This window comes from Microtus pennsylvanicus, chromosome 4, assembly GCF_037038515.1.
Source record: "Microtus pennsylvanicus isolate mMicPen1 chromosome 4, mMicPen1.hap1, whole genome shotgun sequence".
NCBI classification, from domain to species: Eukaryota; Metazoa; Chordata; class Mammalia; order Rodentia; family Cricetidae; genus Microtus; species Microtus pennsylvanicus.
In genome coordinates, this window is record NC_134582.1 from 17,758,025 (window position 1) to 17,781,569 (window position 23,545).

The window sequence follows — 23,545 nt, forward strand, 5'->3', positions numbered from 1 at the left end:
AATTACACTCAAAGCTCTTCTATGTGCTTCCAATTTGCTGAATGACTTTTACTTTTAATAGACACAATTGTACATATTTGTGGAGTCAACATGATGTTCCTACAGAAGAATAAAATCCTACCACTTGAGACAATATGATAGCCTGGAAGATAAGGAGTAAGTCAGATGCACTGCATGGTTGCATTTGGTGCCTGCCATGTGGCAGTACAGTGAACAGCATTGGCACCTGCCTTTGCTTTCTGCTCTCCAGGTACCACTTAGTGTGCCCCCACTCCGAGTTCTGAAGCCCATATCTGAGATATCTCACTGAGACTGCTGCAGCTTTGTATTGGCAGAGGATGAGGTGTTCCTCTAAAATTATTGATTATGTGCTGTGGGACAATGATCTTGTATCCTGTAAAGATTTGTCAGTTGTATTACTTTAATAAAATGCTGGTTGGCCAGTAGCCAGGCAGGAAGTATAGGTGGGACAACCAGAACAAGAGAATTCTGGGAAAAGGAAAAACAGTCTGCAGTTGTCATCAAAATACAGAGGAAGAAAGAGGAGAATGCCTCGCTGATAAAAGGTACCAACCCATGTGACTAAACACAGACAAGAGTTATGGGACAATGTAAGTTATAAGAGTTAATAAAAAGCCTGAGCTAATAAGCCAACCAGTTTATAATTAATGTAAAACTCTGTGTGTTTCTTTGGGACAGAAACCTCTGCCAACAAATGGTGCCAATGTGGATAAATATATCCACATAAAACCTGAAAGAGCTTGAGAAGTAATTCTAGACAAAAACAAAAAGAACAATGTTAAGCATGGCTTCTTGGTAGCAGCACTTTCTCAGTGGGCTCTGTTTGCTATAGGCAAGTGTATCTCATTTAAGAGTGATTTCTAACTCAGCTTTAGCTGCAGAAAAACCTTGCAGCTCTTTTAAAGGGCCCTGCCATGAAACATTTAAATGGTGTTAATGAATAGCTGACAGCATATTTTTTGGTGGTGGCAGAGACCTTGAAAGTCCATAGAGTTCTGGGAAAAATACATAGCTCTGGCCAGTGTCTCTGTCATGAGGCTAGACTCTCAGAAAGCCAAGAAATGAGGTGGATCCAGACATCAAAGCCACACCTTTAATCCTAGCCAAAACGCTTAGCAAATTAAAGACTCATACGGTCAGAAAAAGAGAGACATACAGTAAAGATAGTTTCAGAAGAAGGAAACCTCTAAGTGGTTTGTAGTGTGTTTTAAAAATATATGTAGGCTTGGGAGAGAAAAGAAAAAGGATAAAGTCCTTAAAATAAAAAAGAAAGAGAGTAGTTGAGTGTGGTGGCACACACCTTTAATCCCAACACTTGGGAGGCAGAGGCAGGCAGATCTCTGTGAGTTCAAGGTGTGGTGGCACACACCTTTAATCCCAGCACTTTGGAGGCAGAGGCAGGATTATCTCTGTGAGTTCAAGGACGACCTTGTCTATAGAGTAAGTGCCAGGACAGCCAAAGATACACAGAGAAACCTAGTCTCAAAAAAACCGAAAAAAAAATTAATAAAAATAAAAAAAGAAATACAGTTTAAAATAAAGCCATGTAAAGATGGAAAATACACAGAGAGTCTGGATACTGTATGTTATTGTGTTGTCTTTGAATTGTTTGAATGCTGAGGAAGGAACAACAACTGCTAAAAGACACTTGATTAAAAATGCTGCTGGATTAATACAACATATATATTTTGAAAATGCTTTAACTTCAAAATTTAAGTCAAAAGATATGTTTCTTTGGAGAAGAGGTTTGTTTCCACAGGAAATGAGAGGCTGTGGATTCATTTTGGGTTAAGAAAAATCAGGTTTGATCAAGGAAGATCCCCTGAGAAATCTCCCATAGGTGTGAATGGCCCAGATGTCTGAGTTCTACATCCAGAACAATTTCAAGACGGCTGGCTCAGATAATCAAGCCTCACAGAATACTCCAGTCAAAACTTGACAATAATTCTCAATTTTCTTTGGGTCCCCATAAGATTATCAGTGTCCCCAATCAGCAGGAAATAGCCTAAAAAACTATGACCACATTTCCAAAAAAATGGATTATGAATGTTTGCCTATGTTTAGAATGTTAGTTACAAGTTGTTATGGAAAATGGTCAGGAAAAAGCTAAAAAAAAGAGATTTGATTTAGAGTCCTGTTGTAAAGAAGCACCCGCTTGTTCATCCCAGCTAGTTTAGCCCTGAAACAACCACACAGAAATTGTGTTCATTAAATCACTGCTTGGCCCATTAGTTCTAGCCTCTTATTGGCTAACTCTCACATCTTGATTTAAGTAATTTCTAATAATCTGTATATCACCACATGGCAGTGGCTTACCAGGAAAGATTCAGCATGTCTGTCTCTGGTGGCTCCATTGCATTCCCCTCACTCTGCTTTCTTCCTCCCAGAATTTAGTTCCACCTTCCCTGCCTACCTAAGTTCTGCCCCTATCAGGCCAAGGCAATTTCTTTATTCAGTAACCAATACAAGCAACACATAGAAAGAAGGACCTTCTACACCAGAGTTCTTGTTTGTAAAAAAGCAGAGTGGGGGAGGTTGCTGTGGGACAATGATCTTGTACCCTGTAAAGATTTGTCAGTTGCATTACTTTAATAAAACGTTGATTGACCAGTAGCCAGGCAGGAAGTATAGGTGGGACAACCAGAACTGGAGAATTCTGGGAAAAGGAAAGGCTCAGAGCACTCATCATCCAGATACAGAGGAAGCAAGATGAGAATGCCATGCTGATAAAAGGTACTAAGCCACATGGCTAACACAGACAACAATTATGGAATAATGTAAGTTATAAGAGCTAATAAGAAGCCTGAGTTAATAGGCCAACCAGTTTATAATTAATGTAGACCTCTATGTGTTTCTTTGGGACTGAAAGGCTTTGGGACTAGGTGGAACAGGAACTTCTATCAACAATTATGGGCTTCTCTTTTCCTCAGTTTTAGTTTTTTAGGTAATTTTGAGAACTTCTTTTACCAGAATGGCTTTTGTTCCACCCAGAATGGCTTCTTTAAGAAGGAAAATACAGTTGTATATACTGTTGAACTAAAACTCAGTTCTGTATTTTCATTAGCTAAATTAGTCTTCTTAGAATCAAGAGCAAAAGACTAAAGCGCCTGCTTGCAGAAGCTTTGTGTATACAAACAGAAAGGTTTTGAATGTTTTCCAGATTATTTTATGGACACCAGCTCCTGTGACTTGCCTTCTAATCTGAACAACCTATGTCCTTCTCACATACAAACTGCACCCACCATTCCTCAGACCCCAGAAGTTTCCACCTCAGGAGAATGTTGATTCCTTTTCTAGGATTTTGTGATTTAATTAACAAGGTCAGTGTTCTAGTTTGCTTTTCTGCTGCTGTGGTAAAGCACTGGACAAAGGAAGTTGGGAAGAAAAGGGTTTATTTCATCTTCTAGTTCCCAGTCCATCATCAAAGGAAGCTAAGGCAGGACCTCAAGGCATGAGCCTGGAGCAGAATACAGTTTTCTAACTTGATTCCATAGACAGGCAGACAGACAGATATAGAGAAAGTTTAACATCTTTCCATCTGTAAAGCCTAAGAATCACAAAATGACCAGCCAAGCAAGATCTACCCACCGGTGCAAAAGTGACACTTTATATCTTGAGGCTAAGCACAAGCTGTCTAATTAGACTCAAAGTCTTCTTGCTAAGAAGGAATTTATGTGTGTAAAGGTAGCCAGCTACCCTCTGCTGGGCTAGTCATGGACCCTAGCAGAGAATGCATGACTACCGTTTTCCTAAACTGATGTAATTTCTTACTGCATTTTAAATGTTTATCATTATAGCCACAAATAAGTGTAGCTCTCACCTCTCATCAATGAAGCTTCCTTTTTACAGCAAATCTAGACAGTTACAAGATTCACAACTGAACAAAATGCCGTGGTCTTGGGTTGCCCATTTCAACTGACATATCAACATGAGAAAAACAACTCCTACACTCCAGGAACATCATGGAGGAGGAGCTGAAAGACTATAAGGGCCAGAGGACAGGGATGTCTGTTCCTACGTAGATCGATGTATCCTCTAGACATGATGGGAAAGCTGCATCCATAAAATCTCAATAATATGACTGCCTAAACAAGATCTGCAGAATGACACCATCAGCTGACATGCCAACATAGGCAGGGGATATCGCAAGGCTCCATTCCTAGATGAAGAGCTATAGGTGACTAATGGCTGCTGAGCGAGGGAGAATCAGTTTTGTCCAGAGAGAAGCTCTCTTATACACATGTGAATGTGAAGAATACTAAATAGATTTTTAGGCCGGGCGGTGGTGGCACACGCCTTTAATCCCAGCACTTGGGAGGCAGAAGCAGGCGGATCTCTGTGAGTTCGAGACCAGCCTGGTCTACAAGAGCTAGTTCCAGGACAGGTTCCAAAACCACAGAGAAACCCTGTCTCAAAAACAAAAAAAAAAAAAAAACTAAATAGATTTTTATATATATACATATATATATTAAAGAAGAGGTCATGAATTTTAGAGAAAGGGGTGGGACATGGGAGGAGTTGGGATAAGGGTTGAAGATGATGTCAATACTCATCAATGGAATTCTCAAAACAAAAATAAAATAAAATAATAAGTATCCACCCTGTCTTATCTTGTGCTGGCCACTCACCTAAGAAATTTCCAGGTAATGTTGAAAACTAGTCCTTGAAAGGCAATGCTCAACAAAATCAAGTGAAGAGGTAGCACTTTCCGCATTCAATTAGAGGAATCTTCTGCCTTCCCTACCCCACTGAAGTTAAGATGAATACCTCAAGCTGCAAAAGATAAAATAGAAAGGAATCTACCTAGTCTGACCCAATCAAATTGGTGTCAGCCAATAGGAAAGGAGAAAATAAAATGCCTTAAAGGGGAGTGACTGAAAAACCCAAAGCCAGCACCGCCTAAGAAGAGAGCGCTTCATGGAGCGCTAAGATGCCAGAGCCCACAGAACTGCCAGACACACAGCAAACTTCCAGCAGAGGCCAAATAAATAAACTTCTATGCTGCCAGGGTATTCTCACTTTCACAAATCCCCTGTGCCACGTGATCCCTTGCATTGCCAGGGACTGAAGAAAGCTCCAAACCTGAGCAGGACAAAGCAGTATGGGAAAGGTCTGTTGGCCTCCAGGCAAGACCAGTGTTCCAGGGCAAAGGTGAGTTGCCAGCGACAACAGCTGTAGCATTCAAAGGCTGCAGTAGCCAACACCAGCCAGTTTAAAAACAAAACCAAAAAAAAAAACCCGCAGTTGGGTAGACTTCCAGACCATTGCAGAAGCATGACCCAAGCACGTTCATCTTTATAGTAAAGAAGAGAAATGAGGACTTGGATGAAATGTTTGCGGAGTGTGAGACACACTCCGCCCACCCAACAGACATTGTGAGAGTCTCTTCAGTCCCTTAGCTCTATGTCTCTACCTGTGTAAGTCAAATTTTCTAAGCCAGTGGGTCTCCAAGTGCCTTCTAAACTCAGGAATCTATGATTTGCCAAAGGTTATCCACTGGATAAAATGGTGATTGATCCCATGCCTGAGTCAACATCAAATACTTCATTTCCAACCATGAAGGAAAAAATCCTAAAACCAAACAAAATTGATGGCAAACTGATCCCTACCCAGGGAATTATTAATAGTTCCTCCAGCTTCAAAAGTTCTTGGAACCTAGTAGTACATTGGCTTTTTTTCATGTGGATGAACAGAATTGGGCTGTTTTGTGTGTGACCAATGGAACCTTTCTGTAGTGAAGACAGATTGTGCCAAGAGAAGTAGTTCAGGGATTGGGTCCAAAACAAAGACGAGGTGCAAGTTGTGAAAGGAATATTCCAGGATGTTATGTGAACTATGAAAGCACTACCCCACCCCCGTCTCCCAGGAGCATGGAACAACCTCTCTCCACTGAAACCCATTTAAGCACTACCCACAAGGTTAAGCTGTGAGGGCTACACAACATGCTTTTGCCGCAGAGCTATTCTGTCGTTGTGTAATAAGAATGCCAAGACAGCACACTTCACGCTGGTCAGATACACAGCTAAAGATAGCGTCTTGTAGGATTAATGAAGAAGGTACTTGTATCATGCCAATAATATCAAATGTTGCGCATCTCCTAGGGTATGAAAAACTCGTCCATTTCTAAGTTCAATGTAGTTATACAGCTCATTGACCAACTGAAAAACTTCATCCTGGTTTGGTTTAGCCTGTTGGGTCCCAGTGCAGAAGCTTAGGCAAAGCAGTGGATTTCTGGGAATTTTATTGAGCAGTTCAGCACCATCTCACCTACCCCCACCTCAGATCTCCTGTATATTGTCTCCCTCAGTTCTGTGGTCCATGAGGCCATCAAATAACCTGCTCTCAGGTCTCTGGCTGGAGAGAGTGGGGTAGAAGGTAATTACCTCATCATCTGCTAAGGTGCCCTTAGACCCAGGACATCTAGTAGGTACATTTTCCCCAAGGCTCTGCCACGTCCTTATAAAGAGCCCTTTCATTTAACTCTTTCTTCTTGAACCATCCAGACTGAATGAGATTTCTATTCCAGGATCCTGGTTGTTTCTATATCTACATAAACTTCCACTTGTGAGATATGTGAGAATACTAGAAAATCTCGGGAAATACAAATAGACAACCGATGGTGTGAGATGGGGAAGTGATTGTTTTTTTTTAATTAATTTATTTATTTATTAAAGATTTCTGTCTCTTCCCCGCCACCGCCTCCCATTTCCCTCCCCCTCCCCCAATTAAGTCTCCCCCCCCCCCCCAGCCCGAAAAGAAATCAGGGTTCCCTGTCCTGTGGGAAGTCCAAGGAACCCCCACCTCCATCCAGGTCTAGTAAGTTGAGCATCCAAACTGCCTAGGCTCCCACAAAGCCAGTGCATGCAGTAGGATCAGAAACCCATTGCCATTGTTCTTGAGTTGTCAGTAGTCCTCATTGTCCGCTATGTTCAGAGTCCGGTTTTATCCCAGGCTTTTCCAGACCCAGGCCAGCTGGCCTTGGTGAGTTCCCAATAGAACATCCCCATTGTCTCAGTGTGTGGGTGCACCCCTCGCAGTCCTGAGTTCCATGCTCGTGCTCTCTCTCCTTCTGCTCCTGATTTGGACCTTGAGATTTCAGTCCTGTGCTCCAATTTGGGTCTCTGTCTCTGTCTCCTTTCATCGCTTGCTGAAGGTTAATATTCAGGAGGATGCCTATATGTTTTTCTTTGGGTTCTCCTTATTTAGCTTCTCTAGGATCACTAATTATAAGCTCAATGTCCTTGGTATATGGCTAGAAACCAAATATGAGTGAGTACATCCCATGTTCCTCTTTTTGGGTCTGGCTTACCTCACTCAGGATAGTGTTTTCTATTTCCATCCATTTGTATGCAAAATTCAAGAAGTCCTTGTTTTTTATTGCTGAGTAGTACTCTAATATGTATAAATTCCATACTTTCTTCATCCATTCTTCCATTGAAGGGCATCTAGGTTGTTTCCAGGTTCTGGCTATCACAAACAATGCTGCTATGAACATTGTAGAGCATATACTTTTGTTGTATGATAAGGCCTCTCTTGGGTATATTCCCAAAGAGTAAATAAGACGGCACTTAGCAGACACGGATGAAAAGAGTATTCCAGAAAAAGAAGGCAGTTACAAAAGCCCAAGTTTGAGGTCAAGTAAGAAGTACTGTTTTAAAAACAGTTAAAGAGGATGGGCCACACTTGTTCCCTTTCCTTGCAGAAGAATCTCAACCTTCGAGATTACCCTCAGGGAGCTCCTGTGCCAATAAACCAGAAGAGCTGAAGAACCCACAGATGGAGAAGCTCTTAGCGCACTTTCCTACCCCACCCAGCTTCACAAAAGCCAGTACAAGCAGTAGGGATAAATCATGGTGCCACTGCCAGTGGTCCCATAGTCTGCCCTAACCATACAACTGGTACCCATGTTCAGAGGGACTAGTTTGGACCTATGCTATTTCTTTCCCTGTCCAGCTGCAGTTGTCTTCTTGTCTGTGTCCTATGCTTTACAAAACTTCTCAGTTTCAGGAGGTTCCATTTATTTATCGTTGCTGTCAGTGTCTGTGCTACTGGTGTTATATTTAGCAAGTGGTCTCCTGTACCATGCATTGAAGGCTACTTCCCACTTTTGCTTCTATCAGATTTAGTGTGGTCGGATTTATATTGAGGTCTTTAATTTATCTGGACTTGAGTTTTGTCGTGGGGATAGATATGGATCTATTTGCATTCTTCTAATGTTGACACCCAGTTATGTAATAAAAATTGTTGAAGATGCTTTGTTTTTTCCATCGTATATTTTTAGCTCCTTTGTCAAAACCCAGGTTTTAAGGTGTGTGGATTAATACCTGGATCTTTGATTCGATTGTATTGGTTAACTTCTCTGTTCTTATGTCAATAACAAGCTTTTTTCATTATCATAGTTCTACTATAGAGCTTATGTCAGAAATGGTGATACCTCCGGCAGTTCATTTATTGTACAGGATTGTTTTGGTTATCCTGGGTTTTTTGTATTTTTTCTCCTATGTTGCTCTTTCCCCCACCCCATTTAATGCTTCTTGTTCCGTTTTCCCTTTGTAACCCTTTACACCAACATGTTCTACCTTCCTTCCTTAAACTTTCCTTCTTAATGACTTTTTGACTTCTATGGGGATTCCAAACTGAATACATATGTCAGAAGATTCCAGCTAACATCCACATAGGAAGTGTGGGACAATTGTCTTTCTAGGTCTCAGGTACCTCACTCAGAATGATTGCTCCCAACTTTACCTCCAATTTTTATAATTTCATTTTTAACACATGAATAATATTGTTTTGTGTAATGTACACATTTTTCACTATCCATTCATCAGTTGATGGTCATCTGGCATAGGGAATAGAGTACCCATGAACAAGGAGGAGCAATTATGTCTACAGTAGGATATCGAGTCTTTGGGTGGGTTACTAAGGAAGATACCAGTAGGTCATGTGGTGAAACTGTTCTAGCTTTTTGAGCAATCTCCAGAGTGATTTCCAGAGTGATTGCACTACTTCACGCTCCCACCAGCAATGGTCACACAGTCACCACCCCCACATTCTTGTCAACATTCTCCATCATATTTTTATCTTACCAGTTATGTTAGGTGAAGATGAAATCTCCAAGGAGTTTAATTTGCATTGCCTTGATGGCTAAGGACAATTAAAAACTGAACATTTAAAACACATGAATTTCTCAATCATTTGTACTTCTTCTTTTTAGAAATTCTTTTTTACTGCGTGTGTTCAGGTATTTTGTCTATGTATACATCTACATACCATGTGTGTGTCTGGCATCTGAAGAGGACAGAAAGTGTACCAAATCGATGCCTCAATTTTAATTGTTTTTAGGTTTTGTTGTTTAGTTTCTTTAGTTCTTTGTATATTCTAGATACTAACCCTCTGTCAGATTCACACCTAGTATACCTTACAGAATGTGACAATAAAACCCTGTTGTTGAAGAAATTGTAGCTTTACTTACAGGATCTGGGGAGATGAAGCTGGTTCTACCTGGAGCCTCAACTCCATTGATAGGCTTCCACAGTGCCGGAAGGGGCCATGAAACTACTGCAGAAGAAAAGGAAGAGTCAGTTTTGCTTTTGTTAACAGAAAGAATTGCTAAAATTTATTCAGAGTCCCTTTTTTTACACACAAGGAAGCAGGCGATGAATACATTCAGAATAGAGCTCAATGGGTAATCTTGGGCTTCTGGTATACCTTGATATAGTTACCTGTACTTTCCAAGCAAATCACCCTAAAATTTAACGACTCTGAATAACGATTCATTATTTGTCACTCTCCTGGATTGGTGCAATCTCAACGCTGTTCCTGATGTTCACCAGAACAAAACACAGCACTCCTCAGTATCTGAGACACTACTCTCTACTTCATCTTTGCCCTAGACTTCTTCATAGATGAAGATCCCAGGAAAGAATACCAAAAGAACCAACCATTCTTATAGTATACAGTTTTGCCAAGCCTCCACTTGTTTCCTTTATTGATCCTTATTGACTAATGCAAAACATAACTAAACTGCAAGCCTGGGTAGAAGAGACAGAACATGGGAATCTGGAGAGTTTCTACCAGCTGAGTGTGTTACAGCAACAGCAGCTCATGACTGACACCCATGCTATTCCACCAGAATTCTGTCAGTGATATTGTCCTTTAAACATACTAAAAGACTTTTTGTGAAGAAAATATTTCCCTAGCAGTGAATATGGAGCAGATAAGCATCTATGAGCAGAGATCAAGTAAACATGATCAAGTGCTCTTTTTCTTGAGAAATAGCCTCAATTTAACGGAAAACATTTTTTTTCAAGCTGCATCCTTCTATTTTATTTTTTTCTATTCAAAAATTTATACTTCCTCCCCTCCTCCCATTCCCCTCCTGCTCCCCCACTCACCCTCCTCCCTCCCCCTCCCTCCTTAAGAGAGGGAAGGGAACCCTGCCCTGTGGGAAGTCCAAGGCCCTCCCCCCCTACATTCAGGCCTAGGAAGCTGTGCATCCAAATAGACTAGGGTCCCAAAAAGCCAGTACAAGCAGTAGAAACAAGTCCCAGTGCCTTTATCAATGGCTTCTCAGTCAGCCCCCACTGTCAGCCACATTCAGAGAATCCGGTTTGATCCCATGCTCATTCAGACCTGGTCCAGCTGGATTTGGTGAGCTCCCATTAGAACAGGCATACTGTCTCAGTGGGTGGACCAACCCCTCGTGGTCCAGACTTCCTTGCTCATCTTCTCCATCCTTCTGCTTTTCAACTGGACCTTGGGATTTCAGTCCATTGCTCTAATGAGGGTCTCTGTCTCTATCTCTATCCATGGCCGGACGAAGATTCTATGGTGATATTCAAGATAATCATCAGTGTGATAGTGGGGCAAGGCCAGTTCAGGCACCCTCAGCTCTGCTGCCCAAGGACCTAGCTGGGGAGATCCCCATGGACACCTGGCAACCTCTCTAGAGCCAAGTCTTTTGCCAACCCTAAAATGGCTCCCTTAATGTAGATATCTTCTTCCTTGCTCCTATATCTGCCCTTCCTCCATCTCCACCCTCCCACCCCCCCAGCTCTCTCCTGTCTTTCCTTTCTCCCTTCTCTCTCCCCCTCTCCCTCCCCCTCCCCAACCCCACTCCTACCCTCACACCCATGCTCCCAACTTTTGCCCGGCAATCTTGTTTGCTTCCAATTTTCAGAAGGAGCTATATGTATGTTTTCCTTTGGTTCACCTTGTTATTTGGCTTCTCTAGGCTTACAAACTATAGGCTTAATGTCCTTTGTTTATGGCTAGAGTCCACTAATGAGTGAATACATACCATATTCATCTTTTGGAGTATGGGTTATCTCACTCAGGGTAGTGTTTTCTATTTCCATACATTTGTATGCAAAATTCAAGATGTCATTATTTTTTACCACTAAGTAGCACTCTAATGTGTATATATATATTCCACACTTTCTTTATCCATTCTTCCAGTGAGGGCATCTAGGTTGTTTCCAGGTTCTGGCTATTACAAATAATGCTGCTATGAAGATAGTTGAACAAATGCTTTTGTAGTATGATTGGGTATCTCTTGGGTACCAAGAGTGGTATTGCTGGATCCTGAGGTAGGTTGACTCCCAATTTCCTGAGAAACCACCACACTGCTTTCCAAAGTGGCACAAGTTAGCATTCCCACCAGCAATGGAAGAGTGTTTCCCTTATTCCACATCTCTCTAGCAAAGGCTATCATTGGTGTTTATGATCTTAGCCATTCTGACGGGTATAAGATGGTATCACGGAATTGTTTCCATTGTTTTTCCCTAATGGCTAAGGATACTGAACATTTCCTTAAGTGTCTTCCAGCCATTTGAGAGTTTTCTGTTGTGAATTCTCTCTTTAGTTCTGGACCAAGCTATTTAATTGGTTTATTTGGAATTTGGATGTCTAATTTCTTAAGTTCTTTCTGCATTTGTGGTCCCTGCTGGGTCAATCATCTGACCTGTCAATCACACATGTGATAGCATCTGGGCCAGACAGATTGACCAAGATGGATCGAAAAAGACAGAAAGCCACGTTCACTAGGGAAGTGGTCTTAAATCCAGGAGGAGTTGTGAGGAAAGGTGGATATAAACAAAACGCAGTGTGTGAGATTCTCACAGGCATGGTTTTCAATGAAAAATAAATTGAAAGAAGATGAATCAACCTGGAACTATATCAATGTCAAATATTTTGATCTGAGTTATAACTGTATAGCTATTGATAGATGCTAAATGTCATGAATTATACCATTACCATTTATTTATACACTTTGTTGATTATATTTTAATATATTCTCATTATTTTAGTATCAGATATTAAAGTAGAACAAAAGCAAAGACAGCATTTTAAAACTGTAGTTTCTGGACTGACATGTGATTTAGGGGAAAGAGCACTGGCTACTCTTACAAATAACCATACTTGGGTTTCCGGCATTACCTGATGGCCCACAATTACCTGTTACTCCAGAACCAGAGAATCCAATGCCTTTTTCTGTCCTATGGTGTGAGGCACAGGTACACTTAAACACATGCAGGAGAAAAGTCATACACTTAAATTAAAAGAAAATAATGTCCTTAAGTCATGGATCTTTGAAGTATAATGTATGCTGATTAAGTCATGCCTATAATCATTTTCCACCTTCTAGTTTTGGCTCTTACATTTTGTATGAAAGGCAACGAAAACCTGTGAAACCTGGGCTTCTGAATGGCAAGGTGAAGCAGAGCCCTCTATGGCCCATATTGTTTTTAGGAAGAGCAAAAAATTGAGTGTTGATACACTGATATATTTTTTAATTTTATTTAGAAAGGCTAAACATATTCACTTGTCAATTTTTCTTCAGCTCAAAGATAATAGATAAAAAACATAAAGTTGAAAGTATACTCAAGAGTAACTGCTGATACACAGTTCTGAAAAGGCAGAAAATGCACTTTTCTTTTACACAAAAGGTTAAATCTGTATTAGCAGCAAATTTTATACATAGAAATAAAGCTGGGTTTAAAACTCCAGATTTGTGTAAACATAAAACACATTCCTTTCATTTGTTAGGAAATCCAGAGCAGCCTTGTTCACTCTGGAAGGCTTCTTCCCACCATGGTTGTCCACAGTTGGCAGCTCACTCGGGTCCCCATCAGTCTTGGGCTCTCAACCCAGACTTAGGTCCAACACCAGGTCAGAAAGGACATTCAGGTCTTTCAGAAATGGCTGAGCAGCCAGGATCTTGTCAATCTTCAGATTTTTGCTCAGAGTCATGGAAAATCTTCAGCAGGGTCTCTCTCAGCTCCCTGGTCTCTACAGAAGATCTCTGTTCTGGCATGAGATGGTTCTGATATATATTATGAATGGTGGTCAGGGTTGTGAAGTGGGCTGCTGAGGAAGCCAAGGGCCTGAAGAGGCTCCCTGGTTCCCAAATGGAGGCTGGTGCCTGGTATTGGATACTTGGGTGTTGGGACTAGCTTGGAAAGTGCCGACATTTGGTAGGGCATTGAGTAATGGCTGCATGTCTCCAGAAAGCCCTCCTTTCCAAGAAATTCTTCTAGCCGAGGCCGATTTCTTCCCAGCAGGTCATCAGGAACCATAAATATGTCCCCCACGAACCTGTGCTGAAGCAATCTTTTGGCAATAATTTCTCTCCAGAACACTGACTCATTCACAAACTCTCTGAAGTTATCATTGCTTACAATGACACCCCCAGTCTTGTCTGCTAAGTGTAGTAGGAACCTGTCAACATGAGAAGCATCTGCGCTCCGGTCTCCGCCGCTTGAGAAGCATCTGCGCTCCGGTCTCCGCCGCTTTTGTCTGCGCGCCAGTCTCCGCTGCTTGGGAAGTGTTTTTAAATCCATGAGGAGTTGTAACGGTGAATATAATCAAAAAACTGTGTTGAGATTCTCAAAGGCATGGTTTTTAATGAGAAACAAAAAAATGGAAAGAAGATAGATCCACCTTCTTTATTGGATTATATTCAATGTCCAATATTTTGATCTGAGTTATAACTCATTATCTGTTTATGAATGCTAAAAGTCATAAATTATAACATTGCCATTTATTTGTACATTTTATTAATTATATTTTAATATATTCTCAGAATTTAATATCAAGATATTAAAATAGAACAAAAACAAAGACTTAGCATTTTTAAACTTTATTTTCTGTGCTGAGATGTGATTTAGTGGTAAGAGCACTGGCTACTCTTACAAGTGACCAAATTTGAGTTTCCAGCATCACATGGTGGCTCACAAAGATCTGTTACTCCAGAACCAGGGAATCCAGTGCGTTCTGACCTTCATGGTACAGGGCACATGTGCAGTACACTTACACACTTGCAGGAAAAAAACTCATACACAGAAATATTTTTTAAAAAAATAATTTACTAAAGTCGTGCCTCTTTCCAGCATAACATATGCTGATTAACTCGACCATGTAATAATTTCCCACCTTATAGATTTGGCTCTTACATTTTGTATGATAAGCAAGGATAACTTGTGAAGCCTGGGCTTCTGAATGGCAAGGTGGAGCAGGGCCCTCTAAGACCCATATTGCTTCTATGAAGAGCACAAAGTTGAGTGTAAGACACTGATAAATTTTTCTTTATAATATTTTAATTTTATTTAAAAAAGGCTAAACATATTCACTTGTCAATTTTTCTACAACTCTAAGACAATAGTTTTAAAAACATGAAGTTGAAAATACACTCAAGAGTAACTGCTGATACACAGAAAGGCAGAAAATGCACTTTCCTTTTACAGAAAAGGATAAATCTGTATTAGCAGCAAGTTTTATACATAGAACTAAAACTGGCTTGGAAAAAATCCAGATTTGTGTAAACATAAAACACATTCCTTTCATTTGTTAGGAAATACAGAGCAGCCCTGTTCACTCTGGAAGGCTTCTTCCCACCATGGTTGTCCACAGTTGGCAGCTCACTCGGGTCCGCATCAGCCTTGGACTCTCAACCAAGACTTACGTCCAACACCAAGCCAGAAAGGACGTTTAGGTTCTTTCAGAATTGGCTGAGCTACCATGATCTTGTTGATCTTCTGTTTTTGCTCAGAATCATGGAAGATCTTCAGCGGGGCCTCCCTCAGCATGCTGGTCTCTGCAGAATATCTCTGTGCTGGCATGAGATGTTTTTTCTCTCTACCCGGAATGCAGGCCAGGGATGTGAAGTGGGGCTGCTGAGGAAGCCAAGGACCTGAAGAGGCTCCCAGGTTCCCATATGGAGGCTGGTGCCTGGTGTTGGCTCCTTGGTTGTTAGGGTTCAGGGAAAACCAGTCCACATTTGGCAGGGCACTGAGTAGAGGCTGCATGTCTCTAACAGAGCCCCCCTTTCCAAGGAAATCTTCTATCCGAGGCCCCTTTCTTCCCAGAGGGTCATCGGGAACCATAAATATGTCTCCCGCGAACGTGTATTGTAGCCATCTTTTGGCAATAATTTCTCTCCAGAACACTGACTCATTCACAAACTCTCTGAAGATATCATTGCTTACAATGACACCCCCAGTCTTCTCTGCTAAGCGTAGTAGGAACCTGTCATCATGAGAGGCAATTCGTTCTCCAAAGGCCCTCCTGGATGGAGTTAAAAATAACAATCCAAGCTCCTGGAGCTGGGTCAAGAAGTGCTGTTCTGTAACATTAGGGTTGTGCCTTGTTCTCCACTGAGGCACAAACACAGTGATGTTCCTGTGTCCAAGCTTCCAAAAATATTCAACGGCAATTGCTATCCCACGGCAACTATAAAACTTGTTCAGACCATGGGTAAATGCGACATTACATCCATCTATAACAATATGCTTTAAACCTGTTCTGCCGGGTTCATTTTTTAATTCCAGCTTGTATGGTATTTTCAGCATCTCTCTAAATCTCTTAACCCCCGTAAGTAGGGATTCAGTTTGATGCCCAGACTTAGGTCCAACATCACACCTGTAAGAACGTTCACATTCATTCAGAATTGGCTGAGGTACCATGATCTCTTTGATCTTCTGTTTTTGCTCAGAATCAGGGAAGATCTTCAGCAGGGCCTCCCTCAGCTCGTTGGTCTCAGCAGAATATCTCTGTGCTGGCATAAGACCATTCTCCAGTATACCCTTAATGCTGGCCAGGGATTTGAAGTGGGGCTGCTCAGGAAGCCAAGGACCTGAAGAGGCTCCCAGGTTCCCATATGGAGGCTGGTGTCTGGTGTTGGCTACTTGGTTGTTAGGACTCCGGGAAAACCAGTCCACATTTGGCAGGGCACTGAGTAGAGGCTGCATGTGTCTAACAGAGCCCTCTCTTCCAAGGAATTCTTCTATCCATGGCCCCTTTCTTCCCAAAGGGTCATCGGGAACCATAAATATGTCCCCCACAAAAGTATATTGAAGTAACCTTTTGGCAATAATTTCTCTCCAGGACATTGATTCAGTCACAAACTCTCTGAAGTTATCATTGCTTACAATGACACCCCCAGTCTTGTCTGCTAAGTGTAGTTGGAACCTGTCATCATGAGAGGCAATATGTTCTCCAAACATCGTCCTGGAAGGAGTTAATGCTAGTATTCCAAGCTCCTGGAGCTGGGTCAGGAAGTGCTGTTCTGTGACATTAGGGTTGCGCCTTGTTCTCCACTGAGGCACAAACACAGTGATGTTCCTGTGTCCAAGCTCCCAAAAATATTCAACGGCAATTGCTATCCCACGACAACTAAAGAACTTTTTCAGACCATGGGTAAATGCGACATTACATCCATCTATAACAATATGCTTTAAATCGGCTCTGCCGGGTTCATTTTTTAATTCCAGCTTGTATGGTATTTTCAGCATCTCTCTAAATCTCTGAATTCCCGTAATTAGGGATTCAGTTTGATGCCCAGACTTAGGTCCAACATTAGACCTGAAAGAACGTTCACATTCATTCAGTATTGGCTGAGCTACCATGATCTCTTCGATCTTCTGTCTTTGCTCAGAATAAGGGAAGGTCTTCAGCAGGGCCTCCCTCAGCTCACTGGTCTCTGCAGAATATCTCTGTGCTGGCATGAGATGTTTTTTCTCTCTACCCGGAATGCAGGCCAGGGATGTGAAGTGGGGCTGCTGAGGAAGCCAAGGGCCTGAAGAGGCTCCCAGGTTCCCATATGGAGGCTGGTGCCTGGTGTTGGATACTTGGTTCTTACGGCTCCGGGAAAACCAGTCCACATTTGGCAGGGCACTGAGTAGAGGCTGCATGTCTCTAACAGAGCCCTCTCTTCCAAGGAAATCTTCTATCCGAGGCCCCTTTCTTCCCAGAGGGTTGTCGGAAACCATAAATATGTCCCCCACGAACCTGTGCTGAAGCAATCTTTTGGCAATAATTTCTCTCCAGGATACTGACTTATGCACAAAATCTCTGAAGTGATTATTGCTTACAATGACACCCCCAGTCTTCTCTGCTAAGCGTAGTAGGAACCTGTCAACATGAGAGGCAATTCGTTCTCCAAACACTGTCCTGGAAGGAGTTAATGCTAGTATTCCAAGCTCCTGGAGCTGGGTCAGGAAGTGCTTTTCTGTGACATTAGGGTTGTGCCTTGTTCTCCACTGAGGCACAAACACAGTGATGTTCCTATGTCCAAGCTCCCAAAAATATTCAACGGCAATTGCTATCCCACGGCAACTATAAAACTTGTTCAGACCATGGGTAAATGCGACATTACATCCATCTATAACAATATGCTTTAAACCTGTTCTGCCGGGTTCATTTTTTAATTCCAGCTTGTATGGTATTTTCAGCATCTCACTAAATCTCTTAACCCCTGTAACTAGGGATTCAGTTTGATGCCCAGACTTAGGTCCAACATCACACCTGTAAGAACGTTCACATTCATTCAGAATTGGCTGAGGTACCATGATCTCTTTGATCTTCTGTTTTTGCTCAGAATCAGGGAAGATCTTCAGCAGGGCCTCCCTCAGCTCGTTGGTCTCAGCAGAATATCTCTGTGCTGGCATAAGACCATTCTCCAGTATACCCAGAATGCTGGCCAGGGATGTGAAGTGGGGCTGCTCAGGAAGCCAAGGACCTGAAGAGGCTCCCAGGTTCACATATGGAGGCTGGTGCCTGGTGTTGGCTACTTCAGTGTTACAGCTCCTGGAAAACCAGTCCACATTTGGCAGGGCACTGAGTAGAGGCTGCATGTGTCTAACAGAGCCCTCTCTTCCAAGGAATTCTTCTAGCTGAGGCCCCTTTCTTCCCAGAAGATTGTTGGGAACCATAAATATGTCCCCCACGAACGTGTATTGTAGCCATCTTTTGGCAATAATTTCTCTCCAGGACACTGACTCAGTCACAAACTCTCTGAAGTTATCATTCCTTACAATGACAGCCCCAGTCTTTTCTGCTAAGTGTAGTATGAACCTGTCAACATGAGAAGAAATTCTTTCTCCAAAGACCGTCCTGGATGGAGTAAAAGGTGACATTCGAAGCTCCTGGTTCTGGGTCGAGAAGTGCTGTTCTGTGACATTAGGGTTGTGCCTTGTTCTCCACTGAGGCACAAACACAGTGATGTTCCTGTGTCCAAGCTTCCAAAAATATTCAACGACAATTGCTGTTCTACAGCAACTAAACAAGTCACTGCCGTTTGAGGTATATGGTTTACAGTCTGTAAATGGGAACTGGGAAATTTTTTCTTCCATATTTTTCTCTGTGTGACTCTGTGTGTTCTTGGAAGTGGAATCTCCTGTGTGGTCATTTATGCTGCCCCCAACACCTGTACTTCTTCTCTGAGCAGCATCTGGACACACAGAACAAGGGGCACAAGCACTGTGTCCTTGGAGCCTTTGGTTCTCTTTCTCAATTTCCTCCGGGAGCAATAATGGCTGTGTAGAAGGCCCATACTTCCTGATGATGACTTCCTTAACAATCTCCTTGGAATTGCCCATGTTACTAAAGAATTTTACAGTGATGATATACGTCATTTCTTCTGTGCAGACACTCATATTTTGTTAATGTCTGCACCAACTTGACTTTCTGTATCAAATTGAAATGCCTGCACAAGTGAAAAAGAACAGGTAGGTCGTCACACAAAACCAGTTCAGCTCATAATTGACCCTTGTCAGTCAATAAAATCAATTGGCCAGAACTAGTATTCAATGTTACTATTGACATGATTGTAGGAGAGAACTTGCAGCACTGGTTATACTCAGTGTGTTATGGAAAGCACAAAAGAACGTGATGTTTGCACAGGATGAGATGGGGCAGTCAGTCTGGCAGGTGATGGAGGTCTGATGGCAAGTTGATAAGATGAAATACATCGTTTATATGTATAAAATGACCACAGAAGGAATCAAAAAGAGAAAAGGGAAAACTTTGGAGTCTGGTACATAATGAGCACACTGTTTCTGTAATAGACAGGAAATACAGTGTCCTTTAGAAAAAACAGTGGTGTGAAAAGCAAAGGTTGGCAAGGCCGGGTAAGTGCATCAGGATTGCACAGCTTCCCAGGCTCATATCTGTGATTCACAAGCACACCGTCTGCCTCCTTAGACTGTCTTGTCAGTCCCTGTTTAATCCCCATTCTTTCTAGACACCAAATGTAGGCTTTTACCATTTTTCTCCTTCTAATCATGATTACTTTTTAAGATCTATATGTTTCATAAAATACTATACACCCTTCATAATTTAAGCAATAAAAGAAAGACATCTACAAACAAGGCAGATGGAAGAGTAGGTACTTTGACATTTGAATCCCACAAATATACATACTTTGAATATAGTACCATCTTAGTATTTGGCCATGCTGCGCTGATAAAATGATGACGTAAAAGCAACTTATGGAAGAAAAGACTTCCTTATGTCAGCTACAGATTAAAGTCTACCATCAAGGGAATTCAAAGCAGAAACTCAACACAGGAGTCTGGAGAAGAAAATGAAATCAGAGAGTGTAGAGCAATGCTGAAGATCCAGAAGGCAAGGAAGCCAGCTCACCACTGGCTCTTACCTCAACCTCAGTCTGAAATGGTGATCCTGCCTCCAAGAACCACAGCATGAGACTGTATGTGGAGAACTGTTTCCTCTGAATTAATAGTTCTCTCTAGGGCTGGTATGAAAGGAGTGTACCACCCTATTTCATGGAAAATAGTGTGCCTACTGGGATTAAATGTGCGTGTCATTGTGTTACTGGGATTAAAGGAGCGTGTTACCATCATCTGGTCTAGAAAGCTGACCAGTGGGACTGTTTTCCTCTCAGAAGAGATAGTGAAGGATACTACATAGTCATCAAAAAAAAATTTACCAAGACGACATTTCAGTTTTTAACATCTATGCCTCAAACACAAGGGAACTCATATTTGTAAGAGAAACACTACTTGATGGGGGAGAGTCTTCTGTTTTGTGTTAATTTCATTGGTTAAATAAAGAGACTACCTTGGCCCTTTAAGAGGACAGAAAATTAGGTAGGCGGAGAAAACAGAACAGAATGCTGGGAGAAAGAAACTGAGTCAGTGAGTCACCATGATTCTCCCACTCCAGACAAACGCAGGTCAAGATCTTCTCTGGTAAGCCACCTCGTGGGCTACACACATTATTAGAAATGGGCTAGTCCAGGTGCGAGAGTTAGCCGAGAAAAGGCTAGATATAATGGGCCTAGCGGTGTTTAAAAGAATACAGTTTCCGTGTAATTATTTCAGGGCATAAGCTAGCCATGCGGGCAGCCGGGTGCCAGGGACGCAGCCCACAGCTACCTATTTCAACAGAGTGGGGCTCAACGTGATGGACTAAATCCACTTAAAAACCTGAGAAGGCTTAAAAATAAGGGAGAGAGAGTTTAACACAGAATTTTGCTGTTTGTTGGTAGCATGCTGTAGAGAGATTTCCTGATTCGGCATCAGCAGAAAAAAAAAAAACGCTGTGTCATTTTAAAGCGTGGCTTCCTGGGACTGTGCCGCCACTGCAAACTCTGGCTTTAAAGCATTTCAAGGGCTTTTATGGGACTGGATGTTTCTGTTCCTACTTGGGATCAGAAGGAGAGTGCTCTGAGACCGTGCTGATGGCTCAGCGCTCCCTGCCTACACCTGGGCAGATGGCAGAGTCAGGCTTAGGCAGGCAGAAGAGCATGGTGGATTCCTGCCACCATACAGAGACGTGTTTTCAGACTGCGCAGTGTTCTGCGTGTCAGATTTGGCTGTAACTTGGATGAAAAGAATTTCTGTGCTACATGCTCAGTCTCATAATTAAAGTGCTGAGTGCGGTTCCTACCTGGCAGCCCCTACATGGCAGCCCCAGAGCTAGTAGAAAATGGTACGTTCTCCATTTTGAAATTGGAGAGAAGTGGAGCCAACATCCAGAGCAGCCCTTTGCCCTGCAGCTCAGAGGCACATCTGATTCAGTCACAAGCAGCTCTGCCATGTTGGACTGGGCGGGGCAAGCAGGCAGTACCTGTTTTTGACCTAGGAATGTCACAGCTTAGATTCTTAAGTGCTTAGTGATTTAAAGGCGCAAAACAAAGTGCTCCTGGATAGTAAAAAAATTACAGATTCACAATACAACAGATTCAGACATAAAAGACCACTACATGCATGACAGTGTTGGATGGCTGTACGTAGGCTTGGGAGACAGAAGAAAAAGAATATAGAGAATAAAGTTAATGCCTTTAAAAAAGGGGGGGTAAAGTCTTTAAAGAGACAGAGTACAGATAGTTAAGAGATTAAAAGAAATAAGAAAAATAAGCCATGTAACAATGGAAAATTCACAAAGAGTCTGGATTCTTTGTATTATTGTTTTCTTTAAAATTTTTGACTGTAAATGAACTAAGTACAGAGAGACATTTCATTATATGGGCTGCCAAGTGGAACCAGAATGGATATCATGAGGGTATGATTTCAGAATTTGGGTCTAAGGATATGATGTTTTGGAAAGGGTCTTCTTTTGTTTTCACAAGGGATGTGACTCTGTGGATTGCATCTATTCCAATATGGTATGATAGACCTCACCCTCCTGAAAGGTTGCTGGGAACACCCTCAAAAAATTACTTCACTCAACTGCCAACTGAGATGAAACTAGCACACAGGTTATACCATGAAAGACCTAATTAACGACGCCCCCATTCAGCAGGAAGCAGTTTGGAGAGAAAAACTGTGCCCATGTTCCCAAAATATTGTTTATAAATGTTCTTTTACATTTAAAGGGGGAAATGATATAGGTATGAATAATTTGCATTGGTGTGGATTTTAAGGTCAATTTTGCTATATGTATATGTATTTCTGCTCTTGATTAAGGTATTGTGATTGTGTAGTTCATTTTAAAAGTATAATGTACAATTAGAAAATATAGATTGTTAATGGATAATCATCAATAATAGTAAAGCTTGTAGTCATGTTCGTTAAATTTTCTAGATATATAGAGATGTATTTCAGTTAGATAGACATTCTTCAGATCTTTCAAAGACTGCAGAATATGGCATTTAAAATATTTTAATAACTTAGGGTTTTCCATGACAATGAGACACGTCTGCTCCTGACAGCGCCAATCTACTTAAAGAGGAAGATGGGCCTCAAAGAGGATCCTTATGGAGCTTGATAGCCATTTGGGCAAGAAAGTGCTCTTGCCTGGACTGTTGCATAAACTGGACACAGAGAACCCACAGAGAGAGGACTGCTGAACTTGCCAAAAGGTGAGATGGTCTTTCGGGGTTCCTGATTCATGAGAGTCTGTGAGACATTCTGCAGGACACAGCAGAAAGTGACTGAACTGTCTTTGAAAATTCCTGCTTCATGGAAATGTCTGCTAGATACTATGGGCCTGTAGGCCGAAGATGAATGCCCCAACGGTACAGAGAAACTTTGAGTGACTGTCCAGGCAGCGAGATGTCTCTGTCATGTCTAGAGTTTGAAGTTTCTTAGTTCTTGTTTACTTAGGTAATATTATATCCTTCTGGAGTCTTTGATGGAGTTGAAGAATGGATAGATAGTTACAGTTTTCTATTGTTATGATAAAAGATAAAGTAGATATAAATATTGTAACTGTAATTCTTGCTTGATAACTATTTTGTTATATGTAATCTTACTATGTTAAAGTGAAAGCCTTTGTTTTTGTTTAAACAGAAAAAGGGGAAATGATGGGGGACAATCTTCTGTTTTGTGTTAATTTCATTGGTTAAATAAAGAGACTGCCTTGGCCCTTTAAGAGGACAGAAAATTAGGTAGGCGGAGAAAACAGAACAGAATGCTGGGAGAAAGAAGCTGAGTCAGTGAGTCGCCATGATTCTCCCACTCCAGACAAACGCAGGTCAAGATCTTCTCTGGTAAGCCACCTCGTGGGCTACACACATTATTAGAAATGGGCTAGTCCAGGTGCGAGAGTTAGCCGAGAAAAGGCTAGATATAATGGGCCTAGCGGTGTTTAAAAGAATACAGTTTCCGTGTAATTATTTCAGGGCATAAGCTAGCCATGCGGGCAGCCGGGTGCCAGGGACGCAGCCCACAGCTACCTATTTCAACAACTACTGAAGCTTAAATTACATATTTACCCTCACACACTGATCGTGGGAGACATCAATTCTGCTCTCTCACCAATAAACAATGATCCAAACATG

General features: G+C 41.8%; 1 protein-coding gene across 1 annotated transcript; it reads right to left on the minus strand.

Annotated features, from left to right (window-relative positions):
• Window positions 1-13,164: 13,164 nt before the first annotated feature.
• Window positions 13,165-18,896, minus strand: LOC142848582 (uncharacterized). The gene is given in 7 exon segments (XM_075970793.1): window positions 13,165-13,254; window positions 13,256-13,386; window positions 13,389-13,523; window positions 13,526-13,740; window positions 15,760-16,488; window positions 16,702-17,430; window positions 17,644-18,896. Coding segments are annotated over 7 exon segments (3,282 nt in total).
• Between the last annotated feature and the right edge of the window lie 4,649 nt (window positions 18,897-23,545).